The sequence below is a fragment of the Strix uralensis genome, chromosome 5 (assembly GCF_047716275.1).
Source record: "Strix uralensis isolate ZFMK-TIS-50842 chromosome 5, bStrUra1, whole genome shotgun sequence".
NCBI lineage: Eukaryota > Metazoa > Chordata > Aves > Strigiformes > Strigidae > Strix > Strix uralensis.
In genome coordinates this window covers 64,207,640-64,229,304 of record NC_133976.1, presented here as the reverse complement: position 1 = coordinate 64,229,304, position 21,665 = coordinate 64,207,640, and the positions used below count along the sequence as shown (strand labels likewise).

Genomic DNA, 21,665 nt, shown 5'->3' with positions numbered 1-21,665 from the left:
GGTTTGTCATCCCCTCTGGTTTTAACACAGCGAGGCGATACTCACAACAGCAAATTTAACATGCCCAAGAACACTCTCAGAGGCTGAGGCCAAGGAGCACAGAAAACCCCACATCTACTGCCACAGAACCTCAGTGTTTAAGCCAGGTGGCTGCACACTCCAGGAGGAGCTTCCAGGAACCCTCCAGCCTTGTCCCTGCACAGGGTCCAGGGACAGCATTAGTGCCAAAATCACACCAGGAAACAGTCCTAGCAGTTTGCTGGTACAGACTATTACATCCCAGCACCCCAGAACACACATGAGTATGTGTTTGTTTATTAATACAGACATAGCAGAAAATTTTTTGAAATGGTCTCATCCTTGACCTAGCGCTTCCACCAGCATTCTCAGTACTGACATTATACTGAGCTGGGACAGGACGGTATTTGTATCATGACATGAATATCAGAGCAGCAACTCTAACAAACACCGAAGAGCACTGACTCTCAGGCTGTGCTGTCAGTTGTCCAAATGTTGTATCACCTTCTAAGGTGTGTCTTAACAACAAGCTCTGTTACAAAGAAATTAGTTTAGCCTCTAATGCTAAGGCCCCAGTTCTGCAGCATTCTTCTCAGCTGAAGGAAACGCTTCCAGGTCTCCTTGTACAGCTTATCCTAACACCGTAACAGGAAAAACGCTTGCAATTAATCTCTTTCTATTCGGAGAAGTGGAGTCCTTTATCACTTACATACACTTACTGGGAATTAACTGGCAGAGAAACAAAGACATCACTTCTTCTAGAAAAGCCTGCACTTCAGTGATATGGTGAATAGAAGAATGGCGTCCACTTGATTTTTCGTTTAAAGTCCATTACTGCTGTACACAGGCTTATTAACACTCATGTTGCAGTTCCATAAAATTCATGGGTTGTAAAGATGTGGACTGTGTTTTACCTGAGAAAAAGAAGCATGGTTCCTCCTTCTCGATCAGTGAGTGAAAAGCACTGTTATTCTCAAACACAATCCAGGCACACACAATGGACGTTCTCCTTCCTTGAGTTAAAGTATGTATCTCAAAGCAACAGCAAACCAGCTTGAGGGTTAGAACTAACTTGTGTAGCAAAAGTTTTTCAAGTCAAAGCAATCAACTCTAGAAGAACTGCGATGGTATCACACGTTTTATTCCAAATCTTGTGATTTTTTGGTATTTTTTCTATTGGTCTACTTCCTGATATCAATATATGAATATATATTAAAAAACCCTTTGCTTCCATTGAAAAGAGCATGTGTTCCTTGCTGTCACCACTGCCCAGAGAAATGTGAAAAACAGCCTTCAGCTCTGAAAGCTCAAAAATCAGAAGACCAAAAGAACAAATCCATGTATGATTACTTTTTTTAAAATCTCATAATTTTTCAAACCCCTCTCTTTTGTTTGTGGGGGATCTGACTCATAATTTTCAGAAACAAACAGGAAGCACTGCAGACATCTCCAAGTATTTCCTCTCTGCACCCTCCCACCCACCCCCCTTGTCTTTTACTTAACTCCTGGACTCTTTTATTATTCCTTTTGCTATGTCAGCAATGAAATGGCACGGCTCTACGCTGGCTCCAGTGTGCTAAGGTACGCGAGGCCACCTGTTGCCCAGATCAAAGGGAAAGGTGCCCTTCCTCCCCTCGACAGGACAAAAGCGAGGCTTTCACACAGGCCCCCTCTACACCAGCTGGGAAAGCGAAGCCTCTCCACCATGCTTCACTCCACCGCAGCCTACAGCATCACATTAACAGCCCCTTCCTGGCAGCCAGTGAGGGCTCCCCAGCCGCTCCGCCCGAGGAAACCCGGGCCCCGAGGGCTGGGGAGTCCCGCCGAGTTGGACTTGAAGCAGAGAAACAGGATGAAAAAGTGTTAGAAGGTAATGTGCCAGGAAAGCTTTTTTACCTCACTCGGTTTATTACAGTGCTTCCTTTCGTTGAACATGTGGAAAGAAAAAAAACATTTCCCCTTCTCCTTTCACCACCAGGACATGTCACGACGCTGGCAAGCAGCTGCTTAGCACTGACCACCAGGAGGCATGACGGTGGCGGGGGAGGACCTCAGGGTCAGCTCCTCTGCACCCACGGCAGACCCCCAACTGCAATCTGCGAGGAACTGCTGGGGGTTTTGTAGCCTGCCCTGCTACATACAGCAAGCAGTTTTCAATGACCATGGGCACCCAATACATGCCCTCAATCAGTAAGGGGGCAGGGGGAAGCGAAAAATCCCCCATGATTTTGAGAATTTTCGCCATGAGAAAGGCAGGCAGTGGGACTGTACACTGGCAGAGCTCCAAGCCTCAGGGAGACGAGGCACAAGGGTGCAGGAGTCCTGCACCCGCTAGAGTGAGGGGAGGGAAGAACAATATGCACAGTGACAGGAGAAAAGAAAGGACCTGGTTTGAAGAAGACTAGTTCCCTGTGGTAGCTGCATGAAGCAAGGCGAGAATGTGGTGGGAAATGGAGTAAGTAGTCATCATTACTTACTCCTACATGACCAGTGTGGTGGGGACCATGGAGGCATTCAACAGAAAGCTACCTGTTTCCCTTTTCAGGAACGTCAGCTCTCAGGCTACTCTTTATTTTCTTAATAGAAGAAAATAAGTAAGTGGGATACATTTTAGCAGCCCTTCCCAGGAAGAACACATTCCACCATTCAGGGTACTTTGTGTATTCCATCTCTCTGTGTCAGTGTACAGTTTGAAATGTAATTACAGGCAAGCCTGACATCCTCAGGTTTATATCCCTGCCACCCTGGTTCCCTTAGGGACTTTGTAGCAGCAAGGCTGCCCTGCTACTGGACAGTTTCCCTGCAAGGCAAACCTGGACGCAAAAAAGGCATACCAAAGTTCACATCGTTTCAAGTTAAACAAACTAATTGGTGTACTCAACCCCCATTTAAAAAGACCTGCTAAAGTCAATCTAATATTGTGCAATAATATTCAGCACAGTAAAACTATTCTAACCTTATCGCTCCACAACCCTCTTGGACACATTATCACAAGAAGTTAACCCGCTGCCTGGCACATTAAGATTAAAAACCTGCTCACTGCCTTAGCTATGATTCCCTATTCATTTGGGCATAATAAATAATACTACTCAGCTATAAAGTGATCTGAAAGATAGTACAGCACCCCACCCAAAAATCAGCTCAATTTTTATCACCTTTCCAGATTTTATTACATAATCAAAAAGCTAACCAACTATCTCTGTGGTGCAGTTTTGTGTATAGTTACAGAGTTCTTTCTCCAAGTCAAACAGCACCACATTGTCTGAGGTAATCTCATCCACTAACATCGACAATTAGTCTGCTATATTTTCATTAACACTTCCATTTAAGAGGACATTGAGATGCTTCAGCCAGAGTGGCAGAAGGTCTGGCTTCTTGCTGAAACAGACATGTTCTTCTCAAGCTTCTTGTCTGATTGGAAATCATAGCTGCCAGCCTTCTCCCAGGTACCTCTCTAAAGCATAACTGTCTATTATTTTCTGATTTGACACATGGAAATAAACCAGCATGTGTTTAGGTGATGCCTGACACTTTTTTGAGTTACAAGACTCAGAGATCACAACATTCAATAAAAGGACTATAGTTGACCCAAATGCAGGAAAGGGCAAAAGTAAACATTGAGTTCATTCATGTTACCATGTCTCAGAGCCTGACTGTCTCTAAGCAACAGTCAACTCCAATAGCACAAATCTACTAAATTGTTTAAGTATATGAACTCAGATTGCTTAGAGAAGCACTCAAACTCTTTTGATGGTGAACAGTGACATGCAGCCACTGATAAAAAATAGTTTGCAGAGTAAATGTATATCCACAGTCTCAGTGGTTTGAAAAAACTATTCACCAAGTCAAAAGGCACAATAACCTCTGATACCACAGTTTACTCACATATAAATTCTTCCATCAGTATAGTGCCCTAAATAAGACATCAGAAGTTAACTGCTCTGTGATCCGCTAAGATATAAACAGATATTGATTAAACCTAAATGAATAATCTTTCTTAGAAAAATCAGAAAGTGGAGACAAGCATTTATTCCACTGCATGTATGTGCTGCTTGCTACTGTGGCAACTTAAAAGGAGTACAAATTTTTCCTGCACCTTGCAATGTGCAGTTCATCTGGTTGGTCTGCAGCTTTGTATTAGCAAAGCTAACACAAGTGAACTGGAGTGAAAAGTGAACTGGAAGTGAGCTTGAGCCTTTGTTTCTTCTTTTTTCTAATCTTCAATCTGAAGAGGTTTTAGAACATATTTTTGTTTATTTTTACCTTTCAAGTTTAATTTTTTTCTAGGAAATTATCACTGAAAATAACTGTTTGTATATAAAGTTCTGTGTTTATACAAAAGAAAAGTTTGTATCTAACTTGCCATCCTGAAATTAGAAAAAAGCATCACAGCACTTAAGCTCAAAGTTGTGCATAAGTTCCTCCCAGCTAACTTTGTACAAATCTTGTCATAGCTGTGGAGCAGACTTTCAACTGGCATTTGGATCAGACTCTCTGTTGACTTATTCTGGCAACACAGTGCCCAAAAAACACCTGATCAGCAAGTGCTCAATTCATCACCTGCAAGGGATGGTGCAAATATCCCACTTCCCCTCCTCTCAACGCATGGTAGCAAAGGCAGCAGAAGTAAAATAAGACTTTCCAGTACCTCTCAGCAATCCTCTCTGGCCAAGACCCATCTGAAAGCAGTTGCTTCCTCATTAGGTCTAATACAAATTAGAAATCCAGACACACAGAAATTCATCCGGCCACTCAGGTGCCAGTTTAAGGTGAGAACACCAATCTCCAAAAAGAAAATCCATCATCTGCAGAACACAAAGAGCTGCTAGCCAGCTGGGGCAGTGTTGAAGTCCTGACCACTGCCTCTCCTTGGAGAGGTCAGCCTGTACAGAAAGGATATCAAGTCATTTACATCTATACCATTATAAAGAACCTGTCAGCTCCTTCCAGGCAATCCTCAGTCCCTTCACACACACTGTCCTGACAGATCCTACCTTCAATCTAAGGACTGGGTAGTGGTGAAGTCATCAGCCTTCTGAGATAAACCCTTAATCTGGGTGAAGACGAGACCATCTCCTCCTTTCTGCAAACTAACAGAAAACCAAAGCTCATTGGCATCCTGAGACTCAGACTCACTTAATATTTCAAACTACCCTAGAAGCAGAAACTGTGCATAATAAGATTGACTCTTTAGTGATAACAGACAATCACTTGTTATCTACTGCTTGGGTTGTGTGGACCCCTTTACTGCTCAAATTTTTGCTTCAACATCCTCCCATCAACCACACAAACTGCAAGTGCTGTGGCAGAAGCAGTGTCAGTGGTGCAAAAGATACCCTGAAGCACACCGTTGCCAGCACAAACTGTTCTTCAGAGTGCCAGAGTGCCTCAGTAATGGGGACAAAACGGGCTTCCTGTTCCTCCACAACCGGCACAGTAGATCAAATGCTGGAAATGTGGAACCACAGTGAAACACCTCAGGCTGCATAGACCAGAGACCAGGACCAAACGCCACACGGAAAGAGCTACCAACATACTTCACTGAATATATAGGAAAACCGTCCTCCCTCTTCTCCTCTTCAACCAGACTAAATAACCTACCTCATTTCACTCAGAAGAATTCAGTACCATTTTAAATGAGGAAGGACCAAGAACTCACAGAAGATATTTAAGGCAGAGCTTACAAAACAGACCCATATTTCTTCTGACTGCAAAAGTCAGGGAGAAAAAGCTGCACCTGTTTTTAACAGAAATAATGAGCACCTTCATCAATCCTTAGAAAATAAGTACTCAGATCTGATCCCTCAAACTATCATCACATAAAAACATCCTGTTCTTGAGCAAAACCATCCAGAACATAGAAATTTCAAAACTCCTTCAACAGGTAATGTCATCCACCAACCTAGATATCTATAGTCAAAGTGCAGAGACCACTCTGACAGTAATTGAAGATATCTGAAGACATTTCATCACTCAGGCAGGTCTGGGAATACAGTATCTTCGGTATCCTCAGAGGACTGAAGTGATTGGAAAAAAGAACTGACAAGATATTTTCAGTCCTTTTGGGCTAAAGGGTTAAAATGCCTCTAGTTCTCCTATGACCGCTGCTAAACCAAAATAATAGATGAGGAGCAACCACTGAAAAAAACACTTTCTTTCACCCCAGCTTGCTGGAAATCTTCATGCTTTGATCTGGACATGAATTTAGTCTCTTTAGTCCATGCATTTGTCACTACAAGCTGGACTATACGTATCTCAACTTCATACAAAAAGGAGGCATGAAGTGCAATCGAGACTGAATTCTCCTTGATTCATTATGTCTCGCTCACATCCAGTCAATCCCTGGACTCCATACATTTTCCTGAAAAAATGTGTCCAAGAGATGTGCATGCTACCAAACAGGCTTGAACGAGTTTTCCAGTTTAGCGTTTGATCTTCTGCACAGTTCACAAGACCCCAAAATTTCTTTACAATAAAGAAATTTGCTTTATATTGAAATAAAATAACTTCTGAAGTGTATTTCATATTCTCATCCACTCCTGTTTTAAGTCCTCAAAGGCAACAGGATATAGTGCCCTAATTTCCTTGAGACTATAAAGTAAGGCAGTTGAAGGCATGAGTCCATAGTAATCCTTTCTACCACGCTCATCAGACTGTAAGCATATTGAGATAGTACATCTTTTATGGAAGCCTACAGTTTCAAAGACTTAGCGAAATACTTTGAATTTTAAATTTTCCTTTGATGGTTTATTCTTGACTTTACAAAAATCATTCAGCAAAGTCTCTTCTACTTCCAGTGCCCTTTGGTGCCTCACTTCACAAGCATTGGGTGATTTTGTGAAGTCAGTCATGACTGTGTCAATGGACTGTCATAACTATCAATTCTCTGGCAAAAAAAAACTAAGCTCTTCAGCAACATATGCCATTGATGCCCCCACAAGATACTGTTGCACTGGGGCTCGCTCTCTTATCTATCTTGCAAACATCACATTTCCTGCACCATTTTCCACATCCTGCTTACACTTCACCAAAACATACTTTTTTCAAATAAGCTATGACTCTTGCAGCCCCCCCAATTTCAACAGTTTCAAAGACACAATACAATTGCTGAACAAATATAACCTCCTATGTACTAAGTCATTTCTAAACTCCAGGCTTGCCTGATGCGACTGGAAAACCTTGATCTTGCCACTCTGAGTGGATGCTATGCTTCAAGATTATTGTAAGAACCAATTATCTCCCTAAATGCTCTCCTGGGAAAGCTTTTGGCTGCTCTGAAGTCCATTCCAAGAACAATATATTTTTCAGGATGTATTAGGATGGTTTTGCATCTTATTTGGGAGGTTTTGCAAGTTATGAGAAGGTAAGGAAAAGTGATCTTTTTCAGCAGAGTCATTCCTGAAAATAATCCTTTGATCTTCTGCCTAAGGCAGTATCTGCAACTAGCCTCCAAAGAGTTCATTTGGGTAAGGCATCAAGGTCACCCTGCTGATCCCAGATCTATGAACACCTGTGAAAGCACAGCCCTATTAATTCCTACAACCAAATGGTAAGCTGTTCTCAAGACACCTCAGCATAGTCCTGAGTATGTACTTCTTCCTTAGATAAATTACAGTGAAAATGTCTGAAATTTTAATTTTTTTTCTGAAATTTTAAACCTGTGTTTCCACACCTGGATAACTGATCTGCAAAAGATAAGTGATCTGCAAGATCATTTCTAAAGTCAAACCTCTGCTGAGGCTCAAACATGAAGCAATCCAAAGCTTTCCTCATCTATATTTTCTGGAAAAACAGATCAGGACCACAGCAAATATACTTTTGACCATCCCACTGATCCACCATGCTGTTTGAGAGTGGGTATGTTGCCTGCTCATTTCTCAAACTCGTCCAGACAGTTTTTAATTGCTGCCAATAAAAGGTTTCACTTTCACCTGCAAAGCATCATTCAAAGCATTCACTCTTGAAACCTCTTTGCTTTGACTCCTTCTGAGGCACCCTGTTCTTTTTTCAGATGGCATTTTTATTCTTGCTTTAATTCTGTCTGCAAGGCTTCCAGTTCTTATGTTAGAAATTATATCAATTCTGTCTGGTCTCTTTTGAGGGCGCAGGTTTTTTTCTGTGATTGCTTTTTGCCCTGTGGTTCCACAAGAACACAAATTCCCATTTTGGAAGTTGGATCCATCTCATGATACCCGATTATCATTAGTCACAAGCCATGATGTCAGCTCTGGAAGACTTAAGGGCTGTTTCCACTATAAAGAAAAGTTTGAGATGGTATCAGGTATTTTCTTTATAATTTATTCAGAAAGAATTTATAAATTCTTGTTTTCCTGGACACAAGAGAAATCAAACAGGAGGAGTTTCTTTGATTACAGTTTTCAGAGAGAACAGTGCTCAGTAGCACACTCATTCTTCTTGTCCTTATATCAGGTTTTCTCTGGCTATAACTGAGGTTTTTGTCCTATGTTCTCTGTACTTTTACTCAGTTAAGTCTGTATAGCTTGCCTTGTCAATGCTGAATTTCTTTTTAAGAAGCTTCTTGAGTAACATGACTCACCTTTTGCTCAGGCTCTACCCAGTGTATGTGCTTTGGCTGGTGACTTCTATTGCTTCAGCTCTCTGGCTGCAGAAAGGAGGAAGGATTTTATCTCCCACCTTCATTACAAATGAAGAACAGTAACTATACTTACCAGTGTCAATGAGGTTCCACCAAGCGCATGAGCATGACAATAATACCAGCAAGTGTAAAACTCTTCTCAGCACACTTTTTTTCTTGTAATGATAAACCTCATTCTGAATCTTTAAAAAACCCTGTGTCTGACACATGGAAACTTTAATAAACTAACTAGTTTTGTCACAAGTGGCTTACTCTCAGGCTTACCATGAGATAAACCATTATAAAACAATTTATGCAACTTAGCATTGAACATCTTACCAGATCAACATTTATAAAAAGAGCACTGGCCCAGAACTTGGTTATGTTCCACAACTTGTCAACGACCTTGTGCAAGTCACTCCTCTGCTTCTGTCCCATCCCTTATTACAGTATTTCCCTTTAAACATACTTTAGATCCATGGTTGAAAACTCAAACCTGCACTGTCCCACTTCCAGCTCTACTCAAGTAAAATGATTCTATTAAGAGCAGTCTAATCACAGTTTAATCTGCCACAGAAAGGAAATGGACCAGACGAAACGGTCCCGCAGACCTGGAGTTTGACTCCACCAGCCTAATGCACAGTATTGCTTCAAATGAGGTGTTATAACAGAACTTTGCATGTAATGGTTTTACAACAACCTAGATATACATGGAGGGAGGGATTACAGTAATTTGGTCCCTACATTCAATGGCAGAAAAACCTGTTCAACTACAAAAGTTAATACAGACAAAACTTATTGCCTGCCAGGTCCTGACCTTGTTTTGTTTTTGCAAGAGAAGCCATTGATAACACTAACTGAGCGTACCTCTAACCCAAATCCTGCAGCTGCCCAGGGTCCACAGCAGTACCCTCTATGAAAAGCCAGATGCCTGCCTCTGAATGGTTTCATGATCAAATCCTAACCGATCTTTTAATACTCCTGAAGATCTAGCCAGGGAAGTAGAAATCTTAACTTGGATCCTCTTCAACAGGTTCTTTTAAAAAATTGCCTCATGACTTATTTGCAGTTTAAGTCTACAAATTTGCAGGTGTAGGACCTATATATCTCAGACCACCTATACAGGAAATAATGTCATGAAACTTTGCCACTATTTTGTTAGTTACTTTTTCTGCATAAAAGAATATATAATATATAACAAATTGTCACCTATAGCCTGACACAAATAAATTATTACCTACCCACCACCAAAAAAAAAATCCAGTAATTTTTCTGTATGTTATTTTGTATTTTTATCATTTAAATGCAAAGATTTTTTTTCTGTATTCTAATATTCTTTATAAATAACGTGCTACGATGACAGCAATGATATGTAAGGATATCTACAAACATAGCTGAAAATCTTATTTGAAACTTGGACCTCCTGTATTCACTGAAACAGTCGGCTTTATTGTTCTTCCAGCAACACTAAAATCCAAATATTTATCACATCAGTTCATTACTTATGAAACTTGTTTGATGGTAAAGCTTGACTTACTAAGTTCTGTCTTCAACGTGAGAAGCATTACAGACATTGCCCTCCCTGCTTTTTACATCAGTAAGCCTGATGGAAAACCTCATTTTAGAACAATGAAATCCCACAGAACTCTCCACTTAACCCTGACCTCTCATCGCTCTGTAAAGGGTCAAGCCCACTGGGCCCTGTTTTTCAAATTTGGAACAGAAGTGAAGTGGCAGAGAGCAAGGAGAGGATGGTGCATTCGGCTGAAATTGAGCCTACCTTAGCAAAAGACTAACCAAGTTGGAAATTGTCCAAGATATCAAAGTGAATACTAACAACAGGCAGTTAACCTTTTTCACTCAGAGCAGTTTGTTGGGTTTTTTTTAAATGAAGGAATATTTTTTAAAAAGCTTTCTAAGTGGCCTTAAAACTTTGATTCTTTGATCAAAAGAATGAAACTTGCTTAGTGATGCATTTGAACATTTTTCACCACTCTTAACTGTACAAAGACCTGCTCTTAGTGTTTTCAAAACTGATATCTAGTCTTTCCCAACACATTACTTTTGTTTCCTCTCTATTTATTGTTTCTGAACAATAAAAAAATATTAGCCAGATTGAAAAGGTGACTGAGGATATTTTAGCAAAGCACACTACTGTTTCAGTTATCTGGAACAACTGTGAGCCTATCAGAAATCAAAGCCTAGCTAACTTTAAAATGAGATCAACAAGGTCATGCAAAAACCACTCTTTCCAGTCTCAAGTACGCACATACCATTAGTTACAGACACACACCTGCAAAGCATCTGCTCTGATTTTAAGTTAGTAATTAAAAAAATTACTACTAAACCCAGGGCACTTCTTACACAATTTTCATTTGTGACCATTCCCATTTTCAAGCTTTTTTCCACATCCACAAGGAAAAAGCCGAGCATATCCAAAATTCATAGAGCCCTGGGAATTGTGACTTTACAAATACTCTCAGGTATTGCAAGATTCCGGACAAAACTATACTGCTCACATTCAACTTAGCTGCCTTCTAAAGCTGCCTAGTTAAATTTTCCACATCACAGTGCCCAAGATTATACAACTACACAAAATTTCACAGGCATCAGGATATAGATGTACACGGAAGCCAGGCAAAATTCCCCACACTGAAATGAAACACATCCTTCAGGGGTGACTGGGGATGCCTTGGTGGCTTGTGCCTGCTGCTCCTCCAGCTTTCACCCAAAGTACCCTCAGGAGGCAGGCAGACAGCTGGGTGGCTCCGAGCCTTCTGCACTTGACCTGCCTCTGCTCTGCTCACGGGAATACCAGCACAAGTTTACACTGAAAAGAGGAAAAAAACCTAAGAACTGGGTTGCTGTCTTTTAACTGGGGGCAGTAGGTATAAAAAATTGGGGCTTACCATGAGTTTAAGTAGTTGTTTTTCTAATCCTGCAACTGCATGCTTTCAGCTGTCCCTGCAACACTGATTAACTTGTGTGTGTCAAATGCAGGTAAAAAAAAAAGCTGTTTGAAATTCAAACAAATCTCTAAAAGAAAATCAAGATAAGTCGGCCAAGCGCTGGATCATAACAAGCTTCTGTATTTCGAGATTCATATGAAAAGCCTCATTTCAGGGTCTGTTTGTTGATTTTTTTTTTTAAATGACACTGATTTTTATCTGTCAGCAGTCAAAAAACAAAAACTTGATTACTGTTTTAATATCAGTTCTACATATAGAGAAGAACTGTAGTAACCTTAACTTAGTGTCAAATGATAACTACCAACACTTGGATGTGCTCTTCTAGTCTTCTTCTGCCAAGTAATTTCATATAAGGTTTACCTGCATGCCTTCACTCATGTGGCAGCAACAACCTAAATTGGCATTTCAAATGAACTGTCCAAAATTTATTATATAAGAATCCCAAAGTACCACAATTCATTATATATAACCCTAGTTGTTACAAAAGCATCGGGCATCACATGCACTTAGCAGGTCAGCCATACACTGCAAATGATAGTACGGGACCACATCAGTAAGGACTGTTGTGCTTTTACACAAATAATTGCCTAAAGTACCACAAGACAATCTTAAAACTGCTATTTCTTTCTGAGGAACTGACTTTGTAACTCAGACATTCTCTTGAAGAATGCAGTATTATTATGTATTTTCCTAAACAACACCAAGAACCTTAGGAAAAAAAATATCAAATATTCAGTTGTTTGGGACTACACTAGCCTCAGCACAGACCCACACAGTTTGAAATATTAAACAGTGGCAGTGACAAACTGATTTCTTCTGTGTGGAGTAATTTGAAAAGATGTAAGACAGTTTGCCAAGAGCTTTCATAGCTATCTTCTGTCGGCAGAGGACTGCAGATCTCTCAGCAACTGTCCAATCTTCTGTTCCTTTTCAGCCAGCCCTACTTCCCTTCTAACACGTTTTGCCTTTTAGACCACACACATCAGTTACTGCCCCACCACACGCACCTACGTTTTTCCATGCACCCTTGCTCTGCTGATTTCTCTACTTCCTTACCCTGTGTTCACCAACACACCCCTCTACACCCATCTCCCCCCTCTTCCCTTCATTGTCTAGGGGCCAGCAAGGGAGCACTGAAAGGACAGGGGAGACTGTTTTTCTCTTTTCTTTTCTGCAACCTATAGCAACCCCGTGGTCACTCATCAGCCAGGGTCAGCCAGCAAGGAAAATCCTGCTCAGACGATGTGATGCACCTGTGAAGCCCACGAAGGGCTAAGGCAGCTTCAGCGCAGGCAGCATCTCAAGTTGCCAAACTCCAAAGCACTCCTGCTAGCGCAAAAGGATCCCCCCAAACTAGAGGCACAGAAGGCAAGCTGCTGAGCAACAGGAAGATGGGAAAAAGCACTTGTGGACATGCTTGCAAAATCTGCCAGAAGTTTATATTGACAATTCACTTGGCTTACTAAGTCAAAAGGTAAACCTGAGCAGAAGAACCAGCACTGCAGGGGCTCTGGAAGGGGTGGCTCATGCTGCAAGACAGTGCAGCACCGCTCACACAGACAGCCCCAGGCAGCCCGGCCTGGCTAACACTTTAGGGTCCTCTTTATTATTAAGCAATAAATAAGAATTGTTTTAAAATCACATGCTTTGGACAATGCTTTGTTTCTATTCAACAGCAATCAAAAAAATGCAAACAAATTAACATAAGAGGTAGACAAGAGATTCAGGCACAGAAAGGCAGTTGGGAAAAACAGCAGTAGAGCAACAAGACTACTCCTGACACAATCTTTTGACTATCACAGCCAAAATAGCCCCTCAAAACCTCAAGCGATACCTAATACAAGACATGAGTAACAAGTACATGTTAAGCCTGTTTTCTCTGTCTTTTGCTTTCCTTGTTTAACTCTGTTTCCAATTTTGCAATCAAAACCATTACCTTGCTAGAATGTAATTTCTTGGTTTGTTTCATATTTCAAGTGAACTGAGGTAGTAAAAACAGAAATTACTTTTACTTCTCAAGAGATAGGGAACACAAAACAGTAGGACAATTGCAGCTTTGCTGTGCCCCCCAGGAAAGGAAGCTGGAAATCCTGGGAACTGGGATTCACCTCCCAGACAGCTACACGTCATGCTGGGGCCTCTTGGTGCCTAGAACCAGCACAGAGGAGAAGCTGCCCCTGCCAGGGAACACCCGCTGCCACCCTCCAGCAAGAGGCAGGCACCAAGACAGCCCATGGGGTCATAGGGGTCTGAATGAAATCCTTCCTCAACTCACTGCTGTCAAAACCTGGGCAAATTTCCAAATGGGCAGAGGAGGACTCCATGCTGGAGGGGAAGTGGGTCTGGAGACAGCACTGCAGCTCAGGGAGGCTTTCAACACACAGCTCTGAGATCCTTTTTTTTTTTTTTTAAACAGGGATATAAACCAATGCATTTTTGCATATACTGTTCTCAAACACCTTGACGTGCAGTAAAACACCTGATGGAACAAAGGTTCATGTGCTGCTCAGGAGATAATGTTCCAAGTTGGGAAAGACAGATTGATCTGACTCTTCTGTGGCACTTTTAAAATACAGGATAACCTTGATTTCTAATGAGTCTTAGAACCCTGTAAAGGCTGTTTAGTTAATCCCTTCATTATGTAAAAGGAAGTTCAATCAGTCACACAAGTTAAAACAATCTCCCCTCTCTTTCCTGACTAATACCCACATTACCCACAGTCCAGCTGAGAACTACAGAAGGTGTAATAGCCACACCACTCATCTCCATTCAACATTCCAGTCCTCTCTCATTTCCATTACTACCACACACCTTGCAGGTAAACTCACTTTTACATTAAATCAATTGGTTCTTTCCCTAACCCCAATTTTCTCTCCAATTCTGTTTGATAATGAGCTCTTTGAACCAGGGATATTACATTTTAGTGTACAGTCTCATAAATCATAATACTGTAATTAAGTCTAATCCTATGTTCCTTCACACCCAAGCTGTGCTCTGTGTGCGAGTAAAACTTCTGAAACAAACCAACCCCCTCCGGGGCTCATTACTTGCTGCATTCCCATAAGGGTGCTTTGTGGAAAGCTTTGTCTCGTTTATTTAAAGACGGCACTGTTGTTGGAATATTTGAAACAAGCATCAAAATAAGTTCATTATAAATGACAAAGCTGGAGCGGTGCCTGATTGCTAATTTAAGTGGATAATTACAGAGGATATAAACTTTGATATATGCAGTGAATTGCAAGGTATGCAAGATACAGAGTTGTATTTATATGTCTACATCTCTGCTTACGTGGCATTTACTGTGAGATCAATGAAGGTATTTACTAATGCATATAATATAACTTTCTTAAGCATAAGCTATCACAGAAAAGAAATACACCACATAGCTGAAAAATGTACATTAGCATACATTCAAAGTAGCTGCAGAATTCAGACCAGTGCTTTTGCATTAGGAAGACAACCAAGAGAACATATTTCTGAAAATGTTAAATGTACATAGTATTTAAAAAAAAAAACCACACACACAATCAAAACTGTCAGATCCCATTGATACTGTCAGTCCAGAGGATGAAGTACCTAGGTAATAAAACATACAAGTACTTTTTTGCCCATAGGAAATTATGAGTAATTCTAGTTATGTCACTCATTTTCTTCAGGCTTTTTATTCTTTCCTGACTAATTATGTTTTGTCAACTGGCACAAGAAAGAAAAATTTGCTATTAATTAAAGGATGTATCCTCTGTTCCTTAACTATAGTTTACATTTTCAGACAGTAGGAGAGAAGGGTAAACAAAAAATAAGTGCACTGATGAAAATACTCACTGGTGTGTTATAAGCATCATCAGTCACTATATCTTTTCTCTTAGCACCATTCCTGAGGCCACCAAGATGACAACATTTTAGCCTTCATTGTATTTGGAATATTTTGATTTATGTTGTGTCATAAGCACTTTCTACTTAATCTTGTCTCTTCACAAAGTACAACTGACTCAATCTGTGTGTGAAGTCCAACTTCAGTAAGACAACTAATGCACAAAAGCCCAGTGAAGAAGCCTAAATAAAACTGTGATACTCATTTCAAATAAGAAATTTCTGGCAAGCCCTTACACAAATTAAGTTGTTCAAGAAAAATCAACATTAAACTAAAGAGATTGAGTCCAAATACTCCACAACACACTTTTTGCTGCTAATTAAAAATAATTCTCAGCACCCCTCATCATCCACAGCCATACATTACCTAGTAGGCAGCTCCTGCTGCATGCTCTATTAATTATGTTCCATGAGGTTTCTCGCTGCTATGGCACAGAAGTGCATTTATGAAGGTGAGACAGGAATGCAGCTACTGATGGTGACTAACAGGGCCATTGTCAAACTTTCCGACAGCTGATGCTGTTGTCATTATGGACTTTTTTCCCCGATTTGTAACCAATAGGTGATGAATAGCAGCTCTAATTTCCAGCACACATCACTGACAACATTTATAGCCAAAATACTGAGGAAGGTGGTCTTGAGGTTCAGACACTGGTCTAGGACAACTTAAGACACCTGGATTCATTGCCTAGCTCTGCCACATACCTCCTGTGGGACACAAAGCCTCCAACTGTACAGAAGCTAAAACACACTAAAAGCTCAAAAATGGGGGAAAAAAACCCACATTATTAGCACAGTTCAATAATCCAGCACCAAATATATCTTGAAATGGCAGAAAGCTACCCATGGATGTAAATTCCTTTCCTCAAACATTTCCTTTTCTGTACTAAGTTGCAAGACTATCAGTTTATATATTCAAAAGCATTCACCTTTTTAAAAAGGAAGGGGAGGGTGGGGAGCTCAGAGAGCCTTGAGATTGGAAAAGCCAAATTACACATTATCAGCACCTCAGAGCAGCATCCAAATTCAGAATAAACCCAAAGCCAAGGAGAAAAAAAGAGCAGGGGATTGCTTGGAATCTCAGTCAGTATTCAAAGACCTGCAGTAGCCAATGGGGAATGCTGAGCCCTAAAAACCTCTCCTGTACCATCACTCGGAGAAGCCCCACTCTACTTGGGATCCACAGCCTGGAACATCCTCCTGGAGACAGGTGGTTTATACCTCTTACTCCAAAAACTGAGCACAACCCCTCTCTTTTAAAATATGGACACCAGAGGAAGAATTTGGAGCAGCACTTCCTGACTTCCCCTGCCTCTGCCCCCATCCCATGCTACGGCACTAACCCCAGATGCGGCAGAGAGGTTCAGTTTCCTCTTCTGACTAAGAGGGATCAAATCTGAAAGCAGAGCCCTCACGCTCACATCCAACAGCTGTTTATAGTAAAGAAACAGTTCAGAGACAAGGACAGGAGCATAGGTTTCTTCCCGCTCAAAGAAGTGCCCCAACCTTTTGGGTCCCATTTACAGAACCTTGTCATTCCAGTGATTTGCAAACCCTTTTTGTAGAGGGAGGTGTGGAAAGGCACTCCTGCCTTCACCTAGCACCACTCAACACGCTCACCTGGACAGAGGGCCAAGAGGCACAGACTCCCCCCATCTCCTAAACAAGGAGGTTAGGACCTCTTAAACTGCACGAGAAGATTTCCACACTCAGGTTATAGTAGATATTAACCTGACCCTACAGTTGATCTGAACAGCTCAACTGCATCTTTCTCAGCTTTAAGTTTCCTGGGGAAACTGAGCACGTAAAAATTTCTGCACTAGCAAGTGAGCAAGAAATATTCTAAAATGCATAAGACAGCCTTTGCTTAGAAACCTCCCTCAAAACTAATCTGTTGAGCTGGTTCAACTCTTCAAGGAGCAAGGTCCGCTGATGCAACAGACCTCCCCCACTTGGAGGGATGCTGTGCACTTTTTTATCTTATTTATACAACAGCCTCACTCACACTTTAAGAAACAATTAGCCTTTGACAGCTTAAAATAAACAGGACTCTTCTTGCTGCAGAGTCACTAGCCCTGAGCTGGATTTCGAGTTCTTGCAACCACATGAGACTACTCAATGGACTTAACAGTGTAAGCGACAAGTTAGTTTGACCAGCACATTTCAAAACAGCACCCTGAGCAACAGGCCAGAGCAATAAAATAAGGACCCACATCAGTCAAATGAAGCGAGCAAGCAATCATTCCCGCTCCTACCCTACTTTGTCACCACCAACAAGAGGCACATCTGGAAGACGAGGCTGCCTCTTTTCAGGTGTTTGCAAACAGAGGACCTACAGGAATGCAGGAGAGGCAGGAGTTTAGCAACGGTTGCACACCCAATGTGCAGCTGGGCAAACTTTTCCCCTGAATGTACAGTTCTTTTTTCTGTCTTTTGTGTTGCTGCAACCAGTCCAAAGGCAGTAATTGCAATAGCTGGCACAGATAACATGACTTGGCATGACAACTTGAAATTTCAGTCCAAGCTCTTGCACCACCAGCAGAGGGGTCAGTGTTTCCATTTAATAGACATGGGAGTTCTCCACTAGTAATTTCACATTTCCTTCAAGGCCTTCAGCTCCTCAACTCCAGCCTCCTGGCTCTGCATCTGCCTTTACCACAGCAGGGAGCAGGGCACAAAGAAGCTGTATTGAAAAGCTAACAGAGCTATATCAGCATTCTTGAACTTCTGGCCAGCCACTGAAGGAGATGCACACAGGAGTGCTGTCTCATCCCAGGTACTTTTCTTGAGTTGGGTTAGATGGCTAAAAGAGAGTCTAGATAGTCTGTTAACTCAGGGTGTTGGCTTGAGTTCAATTATTTCTTCTGGTAAAGAGCTCCCATGTGCCTTAGGCAAGCTTTGATCTTGACTTCCCATCTATAAAACAGGGTAAACGTCCTGCCCTAACTCAGAGGAATGAGGGGACGACCAGCAATCTGAAGACTGCGACATGGGAATGCCAACACGTATTCAAGTGATAGGCAGCTGTACAAGCACTATCCACAGCAGAAACATCTGTGACTCTAGACAAGCAGGTGTTCTCAGAAATGAGGAACGTTTCTCAACATAATAAAAAGTATGGCAAATTTAGCTTCCCCCAGATAACAGAATACAACAATTAGACAGAACAATAAAACCAAACAACTCAATAACAAATTATGCCAAAAAAAAAAAAGGAATGCTGGGGTTACAAGAATGAGGAACAATATGCAGTGATTAACAGTTGCAGAAAGCAAATGTTTTCAGACAGGGTTTAAAATTACAAGAGTCAATGAAACAAAAGGAGATGTGAGACAAAACAGAAAGTCACAGATAGAGAAGGTGCAAAATTAACAAATAGAGAACAAACCATAGAAAAAAAGTTGTCAACAGAAGAAATGAGTGAACAGTAAGGATAGAAAGTAATAAGATAAAAAAAATATAAAGGACCTTGAACACCAGCTCTTTTCCAGTAACAGTACCACACCAAGTAACTTGGTTTCAATGCAATTCATTGTTTGCATTTTAATATTGCCCTTACTTCATCCTACAGTCCCCCGCTGGAGAGATCTCAGGACACAGCAAGCCTAACGCAGCTTACAGGAGTAATACCCAGGCACACATTAATTACTGGATCATCCTTAGCAAGTTTGCTATTCTAAAGGTATCACTAACATTTGAGCAGCAAATGACACTGATATTTAACTAGAGTTTGAGCTGCCTTGTCAATTGGATCACTGTAATTCATACAGTGCAGGAGATGTTTCAATTGATGAAAAGGTTTAAGGACATGCTCACTTTGGACATGCCACAAAGTCACTGGAACTACTGCAGCTCTTCTACAAACATCAGAGGGAACCACTGTACCCTCGGGACATGTCACTACAACCAAACTATGTGATTGTTTAAAGAAAGATACCAATGTATTCCTATCGTCACTCACTGAGGTTTTCTGTCCTGTATTCCAAAAAGGTGATTTAAAGTGGCCAAGGTTAATAAAACACTCAAGCAAGCAGGAGTAGTTCAATGAAGTAGCCACAGCTAAACTACATCTTTTTATCCTGTAAAGTGAAAGAATTGCTCATGGAAAAAGCATCCCTGTGAAATTAATTATCTGATTATAACTATCTGATCATTAACAACCGCAGATAAGAATTCAGGCAAACGCAAAACAAACGTAAAGGGATGCACGTTTAACGAGCTGATTACGACGATGAGCAAGAAAGCAAAGGTTTTGTCCTTCACGCCTCTGTCAAAAATTCTCAGACATGCAATAAAATAAGGAGAAAGGAAAGGAGAGAGGAAAGGAGAGAGGAAAGGAGAGAGGAAAGGAAAGAGGAAAGGAAAGAGGAAAGGAAAGAGGAAAGGAAAGAGGAAAGGAAAGAGGAAAGGAAAGAGGAAAGGAAAGAGGAAAAAGAAAAAGAAAAAAAGAAAAAAAGAAAAAAGAAAAAAAGAAAAAAAGAAAAAAAGAAAAAAAGAAAAAAAGAAAAAAAGAAAAAAAGAAAAAAAGAAAAAAAGAAAAAAAGAAAAAAGAAAAAAAGAAAAAAGAAAAAAAGAAAAAAAGAAAGAAAAAAAGAAAAAAAGAAAAAAAGAAAAAAGAAAAAAGAAAAAAGAAAAAAGAAAAAAAGAAAAAAAGAAAAAAAGAAAAAAAGAAAAAAAGAAAAAAAGAAAAAAAGAAAAAAAGAAAAAAAGAAAAAAAAGTTGGCTATAAATAACGACTATATTAAGGCACTTGGGTACAGCGCAGAGTTACTTCCACAGCGCGGGTTCTGGCAAACACCGGGTATTCCGGTTTGGGCTGGCCCGGAGGTGCAGCTCCGGCAGGAGCCGAGCGGGGAGCGCGGAGCGCGGCCAGCCCCACGCGGGGCCGCCGCCACCACCGGTACCGCCGCCGCCCGCCTGCCCCGTCCTGCCGGTGCCGCCACCGGTACCGCCGCCGCCCGGGCCTGCACGACCGCTTCTCTCATCCCTCCCTTCTCCCCCCTCACCACTTCCTACTTTCCTCTCTCCACTGCCCAGATCGCGGCGGCAGCGCGCGCTGCCGGCCCCTTCCTGTGCTGCTGCTGCTGCCGGCCGGTCGCCACCCCGCAGCGGGCACGGCGCGGCCCCCCTTCCGGCCCCCCGCACACACACCCCCTCCAGCCCCCCACTCACCCCAGTGTGCTGATGAAGCCGTTGACAGAGCCTTCCGCGTACAGGGACACGATGTCCCCGATGTACAGAAAGCTGGACATTTTCTCAGACATTTTGGCTCATTTTTAGCTAGGATTTCGCACGCCTCACCTTAAAAAAAAACAAAACAAAACAAAACAAAAAAAACTGAAGCCGACGCGGGGGGAGGCCGGAGGGACGAGGCGCGGCGGCGGGGCGATGGAGGGACGAGGCGCGGCGGCGGGGCGATAGCGGGCCGGGCGCTCAGCACGGGCCGGGCGGCGCGGAGCGGCGGCGGGCGCGAGCTGACATGAGCGTGGCGCCGCTGCCCTCCGCGGCGCGGCCCGGCCCGCCCCGGCCCGCCCCGCCGCCCCCGCCCCCGCCGCGAGGGACAGGACCGCCCCGCCCCGCCGCACCACGCTGCCAAACCCCCGGCCGGGGAGGCGTGCTCCGGAGACCCCTCCCCATCACTCCTCAGGAATTCCCCACGGTCCAGGGATAACCCGCCGTCCGGGGGCTGCGACCCGCAGGAGGCAGCGGAGCAGGGGCGCATAGGAAGGGCCGAAGCGATGGCGGGGGAGGGGGGATGATGGCGTCTGCCAACAGGTCACGGTCGCGCTAGGCTCAGCTTAATCACCAGCCCCTGTCACCCGCTATTTTACGGCTTCCAAAGTTTAGGAACCACGATTTTTAAATTTTTTTCAAATCATGCTGCAATCCTCTGCAGGAATTCCCACAGCACACATTTCCCTAAGAAAATTGCCACCAATTTAACAGCAAAAAAAACCTAAACAAACTAGAGAGCACTTTGGAAGACCGAGGAAAGAGGGGACACTGCAGCCACGCCACGGTCACCGGAGTGAGGGGCTGCCCGCCCTCCGCGCCGGCACACTGGAAGAGGACCCTACAGCCCGCACCTCAGCGGTCAAAGGGGCTTGCGCGGGGTGCGCAAATCTGCACCGCTTCGGTTCACTGCCCAAGGCCAAGTACCAGTCCACAAAATCACACATCCGGCGGTGGATGGAAGTGTTTAGTTCAAAGGA

General features: G+C 42.4%; 1 protein-coding gene across 5 annotated transcripts in view; it reads right to left on the bottom strand.

The window, feature by feature from the left end:
- The window catches only part of ITPR2 (inositol 1,4,5-trisphosphate receptor type 2), a 283,724-nt gene extending 262,855 nt beyond the window's left edge, over positions 1-20,869 (bottom strand). For 2 of the 5 annotated variants that reach the window (XM_074871355.1, XM_074871356.1), the window contains exon 1: positions 20,626-20,866. In XM_074871355.1, coding sequence (XP_074727456.1) covers positions 20,626-20,717 — 92 coding nt within the window. In that variant the 5' untranslated portion in view covers positions 20,718-20,866. Of the gene's footprint in view, positions 1-5,577; positions 5,586-20,230; positions 20,606-20,625 lie in introns of those variants that run through there. The other 3 variants (XM_074871359.1, XM_074871358.1, XM_074871357.1) reach the window with 3 other exon arrangements.
- Positions 20,870-21,665: the final 796 nt, after the last annotated feature.